The sequence below is a fragment of the Notamacropus eugenii genome, chromosome 2 (genome assembly GCF_028372415.1).
Source record: "Notamacropus eugenii isolate mMacEug1 chromosome 2, mMacEug1.pri_v2, whole genome shotgun sequence".
In the NCBI taxonomy this organism is placed as follows: Eukaryota; Metazoa; Chordata; class Mammalia; order Diprotodontia; family Macropodidae; genus Notamacropus; species Notamacropus eugenii.
The window spans coordinates 58,820,010-58,839,086 of NC_092873.1; the positions used below are offsets into that span (position 1 = coordinate 58,820,010).

The 19,077-nt window shown below is 45.3% G+C and overlaps 1 protein-coding gene across 1 annotated transcript in view; it reads right to left on the reverse strand.

Annotated features, from left to right (window-relative positions):
- The window catches only part of PSMD1 (proteasome 26S subunit, non-ATPase 1), a 116,147-nt gene that overhangs the window by 33,999 nt on the left and 63,071 nt on the right, over positions 1 to 19,077 (reverse strand). Inside the window, exon 17 of the mRNA XM_072640498.1 lies at positions 2,188 to 2,302. Coding sequence (XP_072496599.1) covers positions 2,188 to 2,302 — 115 coding nt within the window. The remainder of the gene's footprint in view (positions 1 to 2,187; positions 2,303 to 19,077) is intronic.

Consider the following 19,077-nt stretch of genomic DNA (forward strand, 5'->3'; position numbering starts at 1 on the left):
GTACCTCCCTCCCAGGGTAGTTGTGAGGATCAAATGAAGTGCTCCGTGCAAACCTTGGAGCATCATGCAAATGCTAGCATCCTGGCCTCTCTTCTGAAGATGAATAATAGAGAGGCTGGGTGGGAGGGGTCTGGATCAGCCCTCCAAGGGCTGACCATCTGTGCACAGGCCTGGGCAGGTGGTGTTTCAAATTGTGTTTCTTTTATTTCCACCCATTTCTAAAAACAAAGCCTCTTATCTCCCGAACCAGGCTCTGCGACCCAGAGGTAGCCTGTGAAGTACTCCAGGCCTTCTTCTGACTGTCCCTTCCAAAGGCCCTTATAAGAGTAAGGAGCTGACCCAAGTACCCTGGCTTCTCAGGCCAGGTAGGTGTAGCAAGACTGGTCAAGGCTCCAGAGTGCCTGCGTGACAACCAGTGTTTCCACAGTGCTTCATGGTTGGCAGAAGGCTTACAGCCCAACGTGGAGGGGTGCTATCATGCCCATTGTACAGAGAAGGACCGTGAGGCCGAGGGAGGCTCAGTGACTTGCCAGGATCACACAGCTAGCTGGGGTCTGAGGCTGGATTCTGACCATATCCACTGTGTCTCCAAAACACTGGGCACCAGATCATAAATCTTTGTGGCCACAGAAGTGCGTGTAACTGCCCATTAAGCTGGAAAGGGGGTGCAATCTGCAAGAGTGGAGGGAATACGACTGTCTTGGAGTATCCTTCCGTATATGGTTATTTTACAGCTGACAACCAGTTGCCTTCCTTGTAACCACCCTGGCAGACAGAGCCATTTGGTAAAACAGAAGACAGTCTTCAAGGACAGTCACCACTTCATTACCTATGTGAGGAACATTCCCTACAAATGGATTACGGGTGGATATTCCACCCCCTCCATCATTTTACCAACTGAGGAAACTGAGGCACAGAGACTGTATGACCAGCTACTGTAAGGGGTGGAGCCCAGAGGACAAGGCCAGTGCTCCTTCCAGCATCTCTTGCTCAAACAGATACTTAACTCCCTGAGATGTGTCTGTCCTCATTAACTTTACATACTGATGCCTAATTGTTTCTATGTGTTCTTATCTCCCTCAATAGGACAGTTGTTTCCTGAGAGTAAGGACTGTTCTATCCTTTGTGTCTGCATCCTCAGAACAAGAGCATGGGTCTGGGGCACATGGGACCTGGGGTGCATACGGAGCCTGGTGAGCACATGGGGTCTAGGGCTCACAGGGCCTGGCAAGAACACGGTGTCTGAGGTGAACAGAGCCTGGCAAGCACACAAGACCTGGGGCACACAGGGCATGGTGAGCACATGGAGCCTGGTGCACACACAGAGGGCGTGGGGTACCCACGGAGTCTGGCAAGCACATGGGGTCTAGGGTGAACAGGGCCTGGGAAGCACATGAGACCTGGGGCACAGAGGGCCTGGTGCATACACACGGGGCCTGGCACGCACACAGGGCCTGGGGTGCACAGGGATTTACCCAGCACATCTGGATGCCTCTCCAATGACTCCCATGCTGTCAGCACACAGGGAAGGTACCACAAACACCCGCAGATGCTGGTTGCCCAACAGTGAACTTGAAGTGTAGCAAGCCTGGGTTCAGAAACATCTGTGTCCTCAGCCCAGCTCTGCCTCCTCCTCCTGGGTGGCCATGGGCAAGGGAGCGAGCCTCTTGGGGCTAAGCTCTGGGCATCCATAAAAATGCAGGGATAGTGGGTGTGGCCCAGGGCTTAGCAGATACAACAGTGATAAGACTGTGGCCACATTCCTATCTGGCACTGTTTCCCTTGCCCTAACTCATGGACCTTCTTTCCTTGGTGTCCCCAAGTCTAAAAACACTTAGAAACAAGTGATGATGGCAGGTTTTGGGGAAATGAAGGAATGAGAGCAAAGCCAAGGAGAGATCATTTATCACTTAGACGTCTAGAATCTGATTAAGCAAATAAAATATGTAACTGAACCCAAACACTAAAGGAAATACCCCAGTGTAAAGGCCTATTCACAGGGGCCATGGAGACAGCAAACAAAACGGGGCTCCCAGGGATGGTTCCCTAGTGCTCTCCCAGGGACAAAAAGCACTCCACAAAGCAAGGCTGAGGGGATGCTCCCCGGCAGGTTCCAGATCTCTCCAGAGCAAGGGGTGGCAGCCGAATCGTAGTGAAGGAGGGACCTCACTGGCTATAGGGATTTACCTTGTTTCCTGTCCCGGCACAGCAGATCCCCAGGGCCATTGCAGCTCCATAACGAACGTGAGGATTATAACTCTCGGACAACAAGGAAACCACGCTCGGGCACTGTTCTGGCGTCCTGGTCAGAAAACAGGAGAGGAGAGACGTATTTTAAACACAGCTAAAAACTCTCCACATATCACTAAGGTTAAAACAAAAACTTAAAAAAAAAAAGTGCTGCCATGGGCTTCAGCGGAACCCAAAAAGCATTCTTCACGTGCCCACTTAGTCTAAATCATGGCACATCGTGAACCAGGCAGATCAACGCCCATGACACAAAACACTGCGGGTACAAAAATAAAGGCTAAAGGGAAAGGACAGGTCATTTCCCTGATCAGCAACCACACCGGCTCCCTAGTGCCTCTGGAATCTAAGAGAAACTCCACTGTCTGGTGCTTAAAGACGTTTGCAATCTGATTTCTACCTTCCTTCACCTGGCACTTTCCTCCCCTTCACTTACATGGCTGACAATCCAGCCTGTCATGGCCTCTTGTGGCTGCTCTGCATGTAGACCCCGACATGAGTCCCTCCAGGTGTTCTCAGGACCTCCAGGCCTCTTTCTTTCCTCCTGAGGGCTAGCATAACATTGGCTACACAGCAGGTCAGAGGTTCTCAAATATCTTGGTCTTTACACCCATCCCTTTATATTCTTCCAAATGGAGGCCTCCCAAAGATGTGGATCCTATCTACTGATGTCTATTGTATTAGAAATGAAAAGATCTTGGTATTATAACGGAAATATTTTACTCCCTGAAAGGGCCTCAGAGGCTTCCAGGGACCCCCAGACTTGACTTTGAGAACTGTTAAAAGTCAGTGCTTTAATGGATGTTTGTCAGCTGACTGATGGATTTGCTCGTTTAGGAAACTATTTCTCAATCCTCAAGATCAAGTGTGTATAAAACAACAGAACCACAGAACCAACATTCTTGGCAGGTCTGCCTGCCCCTTTCCCTCATTCAGTGAAAGCAATAAGGAGAAGGGGACAACAGGATAGTGAGGATGAGTGGATGATGAAGGCCCTTTGAGGGCCTAGAAGATCCACCATTTGAGAAGCCATCCCCCATGCTAAGTATTTAGTAAATGTTTCTTGAAACAGTCTTGGCGAAGAGCATGGGGGTCGGGGGAGAGAAGCATGAAGAGCTCTCCCCTAGCCAAGGAATTCAGATTAGGGCCCTTTGGGTCCAGCAGGACAGAATCAGGGAAAGCAGCACAAAGGGACAGAGCAGCAAAACTGGGAGTGGTCTAGGGAGACTTCTTGGGATTATCTGAGACACCCCCAGGTCAGAAGTGGTGGTAGGGCCCTAGGCGAAGGTGAGCTGGCCAGTTACTGGGGCTAGAGGAAAAGCCCATCTTGTCCTAAACAACAAGGTTAGACAAGGAACTAACTTCTGGTTTTAATTTCTAAGATTCTGTACTGAAAGGAGAGGAAGATAAGAGAATGACACTTTTCTAATCTACCAAGGTCTTCATCCAAGTTTCTCCAAGGGGTACCGTATGCGCATTCTATCTTAGAAAGCCCCCCTCTCCACCGTGCAGATTAAAAGCAGGACACAGCCTCGAGAACTCTTGAACCCATAGATTTTCTTGTAGAGCGGCATTCCATCCTCACCCCTCAGCTGGAAAGTAAATTCCTATTTCAGAGGGAATCAAGCCAAGTTGATGAGAAATGGCTCTGAGAGGAGGAGCTTGACAAGGCAGGGCAGGGCAGGGCAGGGCAGCCTGCGCCTTCACAAACCCTTCAGTGCTGGTTAGGAAGCCAGCTCAGGGGGCTAAGAGCACTTTTTCAGCTCGGCCAACTTGGCAGCAATACTGTCAACGACAATACCCTCAAATGCTACCTGTGGGAATCTTCAGCTGGGGGGGAGGGGGAGGGAAGGGAGGAAGGGAGAGAATGAAGGAGGAATGGAGGAGTAAAAGTAGGGGAGACGGAGGGAGGTTGGATGGAGTAGCTGGGAGATTGAGGGCTCTTGGGATTATCCAATCCAATAAGGTTCATTAATTCTGTAAGGAAGAAAGCCCCTCAGACAGGGAGGTCCTCTTTCGTCTATCACCTGCCCCAGAGTACAGGGCCACTTCAGAGAGGCTGCCCTGCTCTCCCTGAGGGGGCACGAGATGGTGGAGCCACATTCAGATGGTCAGGGGCAGAAGCACGACTTGGGCTTGTACCTTAACCTTGCCCGGAACCAGGCATCCATACTGTCTGCTAGGCATTTCTCCCCCACGCCACAATATCTCCCACCTCCGCTTCCCTTACACACGATCTCCTCCTGTCCGAAGGTAAGCTTCTTGAAGGCAGGGACTGCTTTACTTGCTTGCTTGCTTTGGAATCCCCAGTAGTTAGTTCAGTGTTTAGCACTGCTCTGTCATTCAGCCAAAGCCTTTCTTAGACATTACTATAGTGGAAAAGACTTGGGGGAGGGGGGGAGGGTTGTGGTGGCGCCAAGGTGGTGGAGAAAAGGCAGTGACCTCTCTCCCGAACCTTTCTAAACCCTTTAAACCATGCCATAAAACCATTCAAATATCATGGAGCCACAGTCAAGGTAACACAAGATGTAACAGCTTCTACATTAAAGAACTGGAGGGCTTGGAATATATTCCAGAGGGCAAAGGAGCAAGGATAACAACCAAAAATCACCCACCCAGAAAAATGAACATTCAATGACATAGAGGAATGAATGAAAGACCACAGCAGAACAGACAATCTGACTTCCAAATAGAAGACTCAAGAGAAGCACAAAAAGGTAAACAGGAAAAGGAAATATAAAGGACTTCATAAAGTTAAACTATTTACATGGGAAGCTGATACTTGCAACTCCTAAGAACTTTCCCATTTTTAGGGCAGAAAGAAGGAGTATATATAGACAGAGGGCATAGGTATGAGTTGAATATGATGGGATGGTATCTAAAAAAAATAAAATTAAGGGGTGAGAGAGGAATATACTAGGAGAAACAGAAAGGAAGAGGTAGAATAGGGTAAATTATCTCACATAAAAGACACAAGAAAAGGTTTTTATACAATGGAGAAGAGGGGGAAAGTGAGAGGGAATGAGTGAAACTTATTCTCATCAGATTTGGTTTAAGGAGGGAATAACATATACCCTCAACTGGGTATGGAAATCTCTCTCACCCTACAGGAAAGTAGGGAGAAAGGGGTGAGGGCAGCAGGGCAGAGATGACAGAAGGGACGACAGAGTGGGGTGGGGGTAACCAGAAGCAAACACTTTAGAAAAGGGAGAGGGTCAAAAGAGAAAATTGAATAACTGGAGGTGGGATAAGATGGAGGGAAATGTAGTCAGTCTCTCACAACATGACTGTTATGAAAGTGTTTTGCATGACTACACATGCATAACCTATATTGAACTGCTTGCTTTCTCTATGAGGGTGGGTAGGGAGGGAGGAGGGGAAATAATTTGGAACTCAAAATTTTAAAAATGAATGTTAAACACTGTTTTTACATGCAACTGAGAAATAAGATATACAGGCAATGGCATATAGAAGTCTATCTTGCCCTACAGGAAAACAGAAGGGAAGGCGGTTGGGGGTGGGGGTGGTGATAGAAGGGATGGCAGAGTGGGGAAAGGGGTAATCAGAATGCACGCTGTCTTGGGGTGAGTGGAAGGGAGAGATGGGGACTCAAATTTTGGAATTTGGGATTCAATTTGGAACTCAAAATCTTGTGGAAGTGAATGTTGAAAACTAAAAATAAATTAATTAACTCAAAAAAAAGAAGGCAAGAAAAAGTTTTTACAGTGGAGGGGAAGAGCAGGGAGGTGAAGGGAGTGAGTGAACCTTCAGAATTGGCTCAAAGAAGGAATAAAAGATATATTCAATTGGGTATAGAAATCTATCATACCCTACAGGAAAGTAGGAGGGGAAGGGGATAAGGGAAGGTGGGGTGAGTGTGACAGAACAGAGGGTGGATAGGGGAGGGAGCAGTCAGAAGCAAAACACTTTTAAGGAGAGAGGGACAGGGTGAAAGGAGAGAGAACAGAATAAATGGGTGTGGGGGGGAATAGGTTGGAGGGAAATACAGTTAGCAATAGTAACTGTGAAAAAAGTTTGAAGCAAGTTTCTCCGATAAAGGCTTCATTTCTCAAACATAGAGAACTGAGTCAAATTGACAAAAGTAAGAGCCATTCCCCAACTGATAAGTGATCAAAAGATACAAACAGTTTTCAGATGAAGTAATCAAAGGTGTCTATATCCACATGAAAAAATGCTCTAACTCATTATGGATTGGAGAAATGCAAATCAAAACAACTCTGAGGTACCACATCACACCTATCAGATTGGCTTATATGACAAAACAGGGAAATGATAAATATTGGAGAAGATGTGGGAAAACTGGAACACTAATGCACTGTTGGTGGAGTTGTGAACTGATTCAACCATTATATAGAAAAAGTTGGAACTATGCCCAAAGGCCTATAAAACCATGCATACCCTTTGACCTAGCAATACCATTACTAAGTCCGTATCCCAAAAGAGATACAAAACAAAAAGAAAAAGGACCTATCTGTACAAAAATATTTAAAGCAGCCCTTTTCTGATGGTAAAAAATTGGAAATTGAGGGGATGCCCATTAATTGGGGAATGGCTGAACAAAATGTGGTATGTGATTATGATGGAATATTATTGTGCTATAAGAAATGAAGAGAAGGATGCTCTCAGAAAAACCTGGAAAGACTTACATGAGCTGATGCAAAGTGACATGTACTGTGTACAAAGCAATACTGTAGGAAGATCATCTGTGAATGACTTAGATATTCTTAGCAATACAATGATCCAAGAAAACTCTGAAGGACTTAGTGATGAAAATGCTATCCATCCCCAGACAAAGAAGCGAGGATGTCTGAACAAAGAGTGAAGCTTACGTTTTTACTTTATTTTTCTTGAGGGTTTTTGGTCTATGTTTTCTTTCACAACATGACTAATGGAAATGTTCTGCAAGACTATGCATATATAACCTATATCAAATTGCTTCCCTTCTCAATGGGGGGTGAGGGGGACGAGGAAGGGAAAGAATCTGGAATTCAAAGTTTTAAAAATGAATGTTATAAATTGTTTTTACATGTGAATGGGGAAAATAAAATACTAAATGAATTAAAAAGAAATCACTGTAGCTCTGCTACTTAGTAACTGGCTAAGTGTGGGTAAGGCATTGATGTTTGCTCACACGTAAAGTGAGAGGACGAGACAAGATGAGCCTCAAGGTCCCTTTCAGTTCTGGATCTGGGGATCAGCTCTTTGAGAGATGTCAACAAAAACTCCAAGTACGGTCAGAAGGGCTGTGACCAGCTTCAATTCTGTCAATTCCCACCCACTTGGTTGGGCTCAGTACTGGGCACACCACATGTGCTCTTCATATCTCTTACTATAAGAAAAATCTGTTAAGTTCAATTTATCCTATTCAACAAACACTACAGATCTCTGGGGAGGGGACTACCCTCACCACCTGGAAAACTGTAGAGTATCTAAGATATGGCCCCTGCCATGAGCCCACCACAAATCTGGCTGGAGAGAGGCAGGCCTGTCCAATGCCACTGAGGGATTCTGTGAAAACAACGTTAGTGCCCATCACTGTGGCGCACCAGGTCTGACCTCTGGAGATGAGTCAAATAAGTTGAGGGCAGGATGACCAATACCGTGGGTGGAGGTTAAGGTTAAAGGCCTTTGGCTGGGGTTAATGTCATGGTGTAAGGTATGCCCTGCACCCAAAAAAGGCAGTAAATGACAGAGGCTGGTAAGTGATGTGGACAGCGAGGTGGCATAGGTCGAGAAGCAGGAAGACAGTTACCTCATCTGGAAAATGAGCTGAAGAAAGAAATGGTAAACCACTCTGGGAACTTTGCCAAGAAAACTCCAAATGGGGTCACAAAGAATCAGACATGGCTGACAAGAACAACTGAACAAGGACAAGGTAGGTGATGATGATGAGAAATGGCATTTATTTTAGCATTTCAAGGTTTGAAAAGCATTTTACATATATATATATATATATATATATAGATATATACGTGCATACATATACAGTCTCATTTGATCTTTGCAAAATGCTGAGAAGAAGGTGTTAATATTATTCCCATTTTACAGGAGGAAACTGAGGCAAACAGGGTTGAAGTGACTAGTCACTTCAGGTCATGCATCTAGTAAGTGCTTGAACCCAGAAAGAGGAGTGTTTCTGACTCCAGCTCTAGTGCTCTGTGCACTGCTATTTTAGAAGGCTACGGTGGTCAGGGTAGGATCTGAAGACGTGAGATCTGAGATAATTTGGGTGGAAAGAGCAGGTAAGAAGAATGGTGAGAACACAGGTATAAAGGATATTTAGGAGGATAGTAAGTCTACTAGTCTGGCTGAAGACAATGCATGGGGGAGAGGAGCTGGGCCAGATAACAAAGAGCCTTGAATGGAAGACTAGGTGGTTTATTTGATGGGCAATGAGGAATACGGGTTTTGGGATAAGGGGCTGCCTTGCTACTGTGATAAAAGGTGCTTTAGACTCAGGGGGAAAAGTTCTAGGGTGGGGTTCAAGGAGTGATCATCAGAGGATGTCGGTCTCTCCCCTAACTGAAAATCTACTTCTCCCTTGGCTTTGGCTTTCCTCGTCTGTCCTAATTCAGTGACTGAAGGTGCTCAGCAGCCCCGACACTGCATCAACATTCCTAAATCCATTTTCAGACATTTGAAGAGAAATAAAGACCAACATGACAATGGCCTGTAGCTTAATGAAAACAAGAAGGGCTACAATGAGGACTGGGATTGGCCAATGAACGTCATTCTTCTTTAAAAGAGGAAATTGCCACATTTGGCTAAAGGCAACAGGAAGTCAATCTGCTGCCCTCCGCAGAGGGCAAACTCGGATTTACTGTCCCAAAGGGGTCTCTGGGCCCACTGCAAACCACTGTGGTGCCAATGTCTCTGTCAGTGCAAACCTCCCACCCAGCAGGAACTGGGCAAGGCTGTAAGCATGGGATGCAGGCTCCAGGTCTGTCACCCAACTGGAAACTGCACAGATGAATGCCTTCCTGTCAGCCCACCACCTTCTCCCAACATTTCCTTCTCTACTGGGTGGCGCAAAAGCACATACATCAATCAAGGCGGCCGCACAGACCATGGGCTCTGAGAGCCAGCCTTTCACTGCTTGGAAAATAAATGCAACTAAATAAAGAGACGAAGCGGGCATCCGAAAGGGGCTCAGGGATGGAGGAAGCTGGCTGGGTAAATGCAAGCAACAACTTCAGCAGGGAAAACATTAGGCAGACAGTCCCAGATCCATGGCTTGAAACTCCCTCAGACAAAATTGTAAGAAGCTCCTTTGCTTCTCAAATGTCCTGAATTTCTGGACTCCTAAGATTCAGAGTAGAAGAGTTCAACCAACCAATTTTATGAGGGAAAAACTGAGGCCTGGAGAAGGGGAAGTTTCCATACCCAAAATCATCAAGAAGATCCTAGTTTGCCCAAGGTTATACAGCTCTAATCAAAATGGTACCCAAACGTCCATCTGGAACATCTCCTGGAAATGCCAAGATAACAATAAGAACTTCCAGCAGGCCCACTGCATATAAACTTGGAAGAGCAATATCAAATTAGATCCTAGAAAAGCCTAGAAGGCTGTGCCCAACCTCCTCCTTTACAGATGAGGCGACTAAGACCAGAGGTGAACTGGCTGCCATGCTCAAGGTCACACAACAAGCCAGGGGGCCTTTGAGCCAAATTCCTTTTGTTCCAGGGTGAGGGATCTTTCCAACTGAGAATGTTTTCTTTTTCCTTACCAAGGTAGGTTCTTGTAAAACTCCCACATAAAGGAATGACAGCCCTGGTCCTGCCTCCCCTAGAGCACAGCAGGGCAGCAAGGCTGTCCAGTCCAGAGCTGGAAGGCCCCCTGAAGAGCTCACCACGAAACTGGCTCCTCCACGTGCACTTCCTGGGACACTTCTCACCTGGTTCTACTGCTTATCTGACCACTCATTCTCAGGATGTGCTCCAAAGCTCTTCTCTGGTCAGTCATGTCTTTCCTCTCTTCACTCCCCACCAGGTGAACCTATCAGCTCCCACAGGTTCAATGCCCTTCTCTATGCAGATGACTTTCACAAACAAATACAGCCATTACTCTTCTGAGCTCCACTTCTGCATTCTAAATTGGACCTCTTTGTTCCAAAACGAGCCCTACTGGTGCCAAGAGTCCCACCATCATTCTGGTCACTGAGGTTCACCACCCTGGGGTCCTCCTCCACTCCGCACCTCACCCTATCTCCCAGATCCAGTCAGATACAAAGTCTTGTCCATTCTACCTTGGTGACACTCCTTCCACTGGCCCCTTTCTCTCCACTCCCACAGTCTCCTTCCTGGCCTACATCCGTAGCCTCTAATTCACATTCCACCAGTGAGAAGCAGATGCTCCTCTGTTCCACAAACTCTAGCAGCTCCCCATCACCTCTGAGACCAAAGAGCAGCCTTTCGACCCTAGCTTGGGAGCCTGAGATCCCTTAGCATGCTTTCTGGTGCAGCCAGACTGGCCTACCTGTCCTCACATGTCACCACTTGGGCCTCTACACAGGGTGCAAGCCCTTCTCACCTGGGCGCCTGACCAGCCTCAACTGGAGCTCCTACCTGATGCCTCGCCTAATTCTGCACAGGAATTGATCTCTCTCCCAATTGTTCAACATTTAATTTACATGTGTTTATATGTGCACACACTGCCTCAGATGTCAGCCCCTTGGGATCAGTTGCGTTTCTGCCAAGCCCTATCACCCCTACCCATTCTGGCAGGGGTCCCTGGCTGCAGTTTAGCCTTAGATTTTCCTGGTGTACTGAGGGTGCACATAGCCAGGACATGCTATAAGCAACACTCGAACCCAGCTCTTCTTGCCTTTGAGGACAATCTTCTCTCTGGTGGGAGAGTTGGAATCACATTAGCCTTTCTGGCTGCCAGGTCACATGGAACAGAAATGAAACAGAAATGAAGAACTGTGCACTTGATCCATAGTTAAACAGTCTTTTGTTGGCTTTGGCCCAATGAACCAAGGGCAAGACAAGGCTTTCGGGGGGCTGCCCTCCCTTCAGGCTGGTGGCCATCTGGGGGGTCTTAGAAGCAGGTCTTCTATGCCTCTGTCCATCAGCACAGGCCAGCTGAGAGCTCCTGCTAAGCTGACACCAGACAGCCCATGACTGCTACTGGGTCCACCTTACTGTATCTGAATACACACAAGGGGGCTTCCCTCTCTCTGTGATAGCCTATGAGCAATGCGCCACCACTTCCTGTACCTTTGGTCTGGCTGGTTCTGATTACAGGCTGTGACCCATCACTGTAAGGGTCCCTCAGTGGCCTGGGAAACTGAGCTCCTGCAGGGCAAGGTCGGGCCTTTGCCTATTGCTGCATCCTCAGCATGTGGGCATTTCACAAAATGGCCAGTGGCAGCCGTAGAGCAGGAGCAGCTGCTGCTGCGTATGGGTACAGGGAGTTCACACACACACACACACACACACTCTCTCACTCTCTCTCTTTTCTTTCTCTCTCTCTCTCTCCCTCTCTCTGTTGAGTCATATAAACCTGTTGTGGAACCAACTCCTCCTCTAACTTACTGATGCATGACATCGCCACAGGTAAGTTCTTTTACTCAGTGAATGAAATGCTAGAAGTTGCTACAATCTATCCCTCAGGTTCCTTGAATCCTGGATAATGTCTTGGTAATGACTCACCAGATCACAGCCCTCACCTGTCCTAAGTGCTCCCAATCTACAGCAGGGAGTAAATAAACATTCAGCTCATTTTAACACTTCCTACTCTGCCCCTGGGGGTCTACTACAAAGCTTAGAAATGTTGAAGACACCCTTTGATGGAAAACAGGCCAGTATAATATCTCACTGCAATCAGCAGATTCAGGCCTCTAGTTTACTGAAAAGGGCTAGTAAAAGAGAAAGGGGAATTTTCTTTTTAAAGGTTACTAATGGTTCCTCAAAGTTTAGGAAAAAAACCTCTTTGGGAATGTAAATACTGCAAAAGCAGAGTTCTAGAACAGTCAGGCAGTCGTGAAGTCCATAAACTCCCAAGCACACATAAAACTTCTTGTCAGCTTCCTATTTGAGTAACAGGCTGAACACATTCTTTGGGAAGAAAGATGGAGCTCTTAGAAGACGAGAGTTAGCAAATGTTAGTAAATCCAACTCCTTTCATCAGCACCATATCTTTATGTATTTTCTCCAATGTTCCAGTCAGTGACAACACTAAAAACACAAAAGAACGATCTGGAAAAACGATCAACTTCAAGATTCCCTGAACCTCCAAATCCTTGCAAATGATTCCAAAAGTGCCCAGCAAAATTTGGGTGTGCTGAATTTCCAAAGCAAAAGTAAGAAATCTTAGCAATGAGGACCTCAGGGGAATCCAAGCCAAGTGTACAATGTTCCTGTAAAGCTTCCCTGGATGTCGATGTATGTGTCTGTGACAAGGGGCAGAGCTGGAAGAGGGCTGACTCTCACTGTACAGAGGGAAGACACAAACCAGGGCCTGCCCATGACCTGTCCAGGGTTACCTGACGGCTGAGCTCTCAGTCTTGGGTTCATCCTTTCTCTTTCTGCCATCATTTAGCCACTATCTGACCTCTGTTAAAAAAAAAAAAAGTCCCTGGAACAAGCCAGGATAGTTAGGGATGGACACTTCTGAAAACACGTGTAGTTTTCTGTAGCTTAGGCCTGTTCCCTCTCTGATAGGGGTGGTTACAGGCTTCATGACTGGTCTTCTACAGCCATGGCTGATCGCTGCTTGGGTCAGAGTTCTTAAGTCTTTAAAAGGTTTTTCTCCCAAATCCTGCTATTATTATATAAACTGTTTTCTCAGTTCTGCTCACCTACTTGCATCAGTTCATAATTCTTCCCAGGATTCTCTGAAATCCTATCTTTCAGCAATTCTTACAGCACACTGATATTCGATCACATTCATACAGACCATCATTTGCTCAATCCTCAGCCACTTGAGCTGCGCTCTCCAGTTGGTTCTTTGCTACAACAAAAAGTGCTGCTCTATTTTCCCAAGTATGAATCTTTTTTCCTTTTATCTCTTTGGGGGTGTAAGCCTGGGAATGGTATTTCTGGGTTAAAGGATAAGCAAAGTTTAGTAGCTTTGGGAGAATAGATCCAAATTCCTGTCCAGAGTAGATGGGCTAATTCCTAGCTATTTTTCTACACTCTCCCTGACAACTGTCATTAAAATCCCCTCCCCTCCCCAATCTAAGGGAAGTGAGACAGATCTGTGGAATAGTTTTCATTTGTAACCTCATTACTATCTGGAATATTTTTCATACAGCTCTGGAGAGCTTGAATTTCACCCTTTGAATGTGGCCTGTTAATTTCTTTTGACCATATCACTGTTGGGGTCCAGTGCTTCTTCAATACAATGTGGCCTCTACAGCTGACTGCTGAAACCCCACACCTATCCTGGTGGGTCTACTGTGGAGAAAGAAACAAAGACACAAAATATCAAACCAGAAGACATTTCTTGGACAAAATTTTGAAATCATCAAATTATTGCGCTAAACAATCCACAAATCACGCACTGTTCACGCTCTACAGGTCCGGCCCACAGTGTCTGCATTTACGCACTCATCTGAACTATATTTAAGTACCTACAAGCAAAAGAACTTTGAGTCCTTTGTCTTTAAATCACAATTTAATGAAACACAGAGAGGTAATAAATGCTGCCTTGAAAATGAATTATCCTCTAACTGGGGCATGGACATTTTCCCTAGTCCATCCATCCTTCTGGTTGTTTTGGCCCAGTTTCTTGCTGGTCTCTTCAACTTCTAGAATTTTTTGATGCTACAAACGCAAGGCAAATAAAATGTTATTATAGAATAATAAAATTTTAGAGCCACAAGAAACTTTAGAGATCATTCAATACCACTCCTTCCTTAAGAAACTAAGGCCTTTACTCTTGGAGGAGCCAAGCCTAAAACACCACGTCTTGTGGATCCTCATCTAACGCTCTTTCTAAAGCACACTACCTTTCAGCAGATGCCTACAATTAAAAAAAAAACAAAACAACACAAAAATCCCACATCCCAGTATTGCTGATGTGGATAGCACTGACGTTATTTTATGTGATACTTTCTCACAGGGAAATACTAAGTAAAAACCATGTATGCTCCAAGGTATACTGAAATCCTCTCTTCAGTGAAAGCAAGTCTTCTTTTCACACTGCCCTTAACAAGTTAGAATAACCAAGAGGTATCTATAGCGCATTTCCTCTAGGAACAGTTCTATTTCGTAGCTGATGCACAGTTACTGCCTAACCACAACTAACTCTAATCCTAAACGCCTCCTGCCCTGTAAAGTGGAAGGTGCTGGAGTCCTCAGGGGCAGACTCCAAACTCAAGCCCTCTCCACCTCACAGAATTCCTCCATCCTCTTTGTTTCAACCATCTGCCTTGGCATGATGGTCACATCACAGCATGCGTCTCTAGCTCTGTACTGAGTCTCAGAGTTTCTTTAACTGCCTATTTGATGTTCCACTGTAACAATAACTCAACAAGCCTAAAACCAAGTGGGTTATTTTCCATGAAAATAAACTCCTCTCTCCTGCCCCTCTCCTCCAGGACTTCCCATGTATGGGAACAGAACATCATTCCCAGTCACCCAATACAGAAACATCCCCCACCAAGACTCATCAAGTCCTTCCTTTTCTGCCTCTTTTCTTTGTGTCCTTCAAGCTACATCACTGTAATCTGTGCTCTTATTGTCTTAGGCCTGAAATATCATTTGAATATCAACTGTTAAAATAATCTCAGGTTAATAATTTTTATCAAGATTTGGATGATGGCAGGCGATTTAGTTAGAAGAAACACCTAGAACTATGATTTAAACAGATGTTGACCAGTTGGAACGATAGGCCAAACCCAACGATGACACTTATTAGAGATGAACTGTCACAGCCTGAAAAGGCTGTCAGGTAGATTTACGGTGACAGGTAGACTTCAAATCAAAGGACGGTCCCAGAATGGCCTGCCTGCAACCGCGGTGTTCAAGGTTGGGGGACTCACAGTAAGGATGACTTCAAGAGGATGTGCTCTTCAGGTAAGGACCGATCCCCTAAACCTGTGAAGTCATTGCCAAACCCAAGATTCTTCAATCTTTGATTTCTAGAGTGCTCCTCTGGCAACGACCATCTGAGCCACAGTCCTAGAGGTAGTAGAGTTCCCCATATGCGTGGCCAACAAAACAAGCAGTGACCATCATCCCCATCTCCATCGAAGCCTATTAGTTCCTCCTCAGGCTACTTAAGCCAAGCATTCTAAATGTGGTGGGGCTTCTGACAAATGCCTTAATTAGCCAAGAGACTTAAAAGAAGAAACGGAAAGGAGAAAAGAGTTGTCTCCCTGGACATTCTGGCTGGAGAGAAAGACAACACTTACTTTCAAGGGCTTACTAACCTTGGAATGGACTCTGCCATGGAGTGGATTTCCAATGAGGCTCTGAATCTTCATCTTTTCTTGACATTCAATCCAACAAGCATTTGGTAAGTGCTTGTTGTATACATGCCAGGTAAAATGAAAGAGGTCCTGGCTTCAAGGAGCTTACACTCCACTGGGGAGAGATACTACGTGCCCAGATACAAAATGACTTTGGTTGTGAGAGACACTCCCTTGGGAAAGGTGGCAGCACTGGGCTGGGTGTGGGGGTACCACCTGAGCTGAGCTTAAAAGGGAATAAAGTTGAGGCATGGGCGGGGTATGCCTGTTGACTTAGGGAAAACAAGGCAGGTCAGTTGGGTTCGGATATGGAGCACAAGAAAAGGAATAATATGAAATAAATCACCTCCCATTCATCAAACTGACAAAATGAAAAGATGGAAATAAAGTTGAATTGACCAGAGGAAGACAAGTGGAGGCACACTAATAAATTCTAAGTAGAGTTGTAAAGCTGTCCAGCAATTTGGAACCTTATCAGAAAATAAACAGAACAGACTCAACTGTTCATACCTTTTGACCTAGCAATGCTCCTGCTGGGCATTTGCCCGAAGGAGGTTAAAGAGAAGGCAAAGTCTTAATATAGCAAATATATCAAAATATTTATAGCAGCACCTTTTTTTGGTAAAAAGAAATTGAAAATGCAGTGCAAAAAGTGAGGCCCCACTGACCAGGGAATTGCTGAACAGTGGCATATGGATATTAAAAAAAATTAATTTTTAAAATTTCACTTCCATTTACTTATTTTTCTTTGATTAAGATGTGATTTTTCTCCTTCTCATCCCACCCCCTCTGAGGAGAAAAAAACTCCAAACCTCTGTGGCAAATACGCATAGTCAACAACACAAATATCTGCACTGATCAAGTCCAAAAATTATACATTACTTGTATATAAAAAGAAATTACTGGTCAGTCATTTTTTTATCATGTCAGTTCTTTGTGACCCTATTTGGGGTTTTCTTGGCAAAGATACTACAGTGGTTTGCCCTTCTCTCTCCAGATCATTTTACAGATGAGGAAACTAAGGCAAATAGGGTTAAATAATCTGCTCAGGGCCACACAACCAAGAAGTGTCTGAGGCCAGATTTGAACTCAGGAAGATGAGTGTTCCTGACTCTAGGACCGGCTCTACCCAATGCGCCACCTAGCTGCCATAAAATGAAATAATATTAATACAATGTAGATTACACATGTTACATACATGTATTGTTACATACGATAGATTTCTATGTTCCATAATTATGTTATTTACTTTTATATGACACATGCACAAGTTAACCAAATACTATGTAATTCATATATAAATATAATTGTATACGTAGACATGATTTTGGACACGGCCGATGCAGAAATCTGTGTAGTTTGTCAAAAACTGGTTCTCATGAGGGAGTCACAGTCTAGTTCTCCTTGGGAGGCTTGGGGTCTTTCCCAACAATTATTCCCTGAGTAATCCTTCCTCTTTAGGTGTTACATCTCTCACACCCTTCATTTAAGGACATTTTCAGCTGTTTTCCCATAGGAAGATTCTCAGACTTGAAGTGAGTCATGTACACTTTGTATTTCTTTCACCTGTAGATCTCCTGACATATCAGTCCCAAGGAAAGGCACCTTTTCTGATTCCTAAGAGGAAAAGGCAGTCAACATGAAAACCATCTTCAAAGGTGGATAAAGGTAATGGGTACCAGACCGGGGAACAGGAGCAGAAGGGACTGACAATGCCAGGCTGGCAGGGGCTGTGAGAATGGAAGCCAGAAGGAATCCCATCAGAGTGTGCAGCAGGCAAATGCTAAGATCAAAGAGGCATTTTCCCTGAGACTCAGGGGGATCGGACAATAGTATAGGTAAGACAAGTGTTGCGGGCCTGCCGATGGCAGAGATGTGGTAGTGGCTTCCTGGCTAAGCCTTGTCATTCTCTGGCATCACCTGCAGAGAGGGGATAAACAGAAGAGAGCTTTGGAATGAATGAGGAAGGTGTGGATGTGAGAGAACAAAAGACAAGGGTGAGGGGAATGCACACATCTGGGGTCGGATGGAAGAAGGGAGAGGAGTGAGGTCAACCTTTGGTGTGTGGTGGAAGATCCTGGAAGCTACAACCTCAAGGCAACCTTTGGCTCCTCAGGGAGAAGCAGCAGCAGCAAAATTCAGGCATATCCAGGTCGAGGAGTCAGACATGTCCAAAATATAGAGGATGAGGAGGAAGCCTTTTCTTCCCTTGTCATACACAAGAGTCAAAATGAGGACAAGTAGGGATCAGACATTCGTCCTATAACACCAAGCCACTAAAACTTCAAGGATTCTGAAGATCACATTATAAGATATCGACAAAAGGAAAAAACCAAACCAAAACAATAACAACAAAACCCCAGTGCTGTCTTCAACTAAAAGGACTGGGAAAGAAATCCACCAGGTCAAGGAGGATGTTAGAAAATAACATTCTACAGAAGAAACAAGACCAGGAGTACAGTGCCCAGAGTGCTGGGCCTGGAGTCAGAAGACCTGAGTTCAGATGTGTCCTCAGACACTAGCTGTGCCATCCTAGGGAGGTCACTGTTTGCCTCAGTTTCCTCATCTGTAAAATGGAGGTAATAATGAAACGTCCCTCCCAGGATTGCTGTAAAGCGCTTGGCAAAATTCTACCTAAATGCTAGCAAGCTCTTCCTCCCCAGGCTGCTGTCACCCATGGAGCCTAAGAAAAGACCTCCGCATCAAGCTCGGCTGTTGGGTTTGGAAATTACCTGACATTCTCTATTGTGCAAGCAGGACAACAGGCACATCTGCTCACTTCCATAAGTCACTTACATGACAATGCTGGAATATTTCAACTGTCTCTTATATTCACACTTCAATTGCTTTATCCATTTAACAAAAATTAGGCCCAAGGTTAAAAAAATAAGATCAGATACAGAATTCTGAGAACGATGCTTGCAAATGTCAGGTAACGTTGTAAATGGAAAACGAACACAGTTTAATGACCCAATTCTGAGGTTCTTACTGACTCTTCTCTTTCAGACCAGGGGAGAAAGTCAATGTGCCCAGCCATGTGATGGAGGCCAGAGGGGTAAAAGGAACAAGTGTGAAGGCAGATTCTAGTGATCCTGCAGCCGGTCCTGGGTGGTAGAGGTCACGGTTTAATATCTGATTCTGGCTCTCTGAGCATTATTCTAAATTCAGTTCTAAGAATAAGCCGGTTTCTGAAATGTTAGCTAGCACATGCTGCTGCACTCTAACACCAAAGCTCTAGAATTCAGGCCCCAGAGTATTTCCTCTTCCTCCATGTAAATCCTTTGAACAAGCTGATAAAACCAACACCAGAGACAAAAGAGCTCCCACAAAAGCCCATATGTATGTGTCTAAGTTAGCCCCGGTGGTGCTCCATATAAGGCCGTAACTTGGA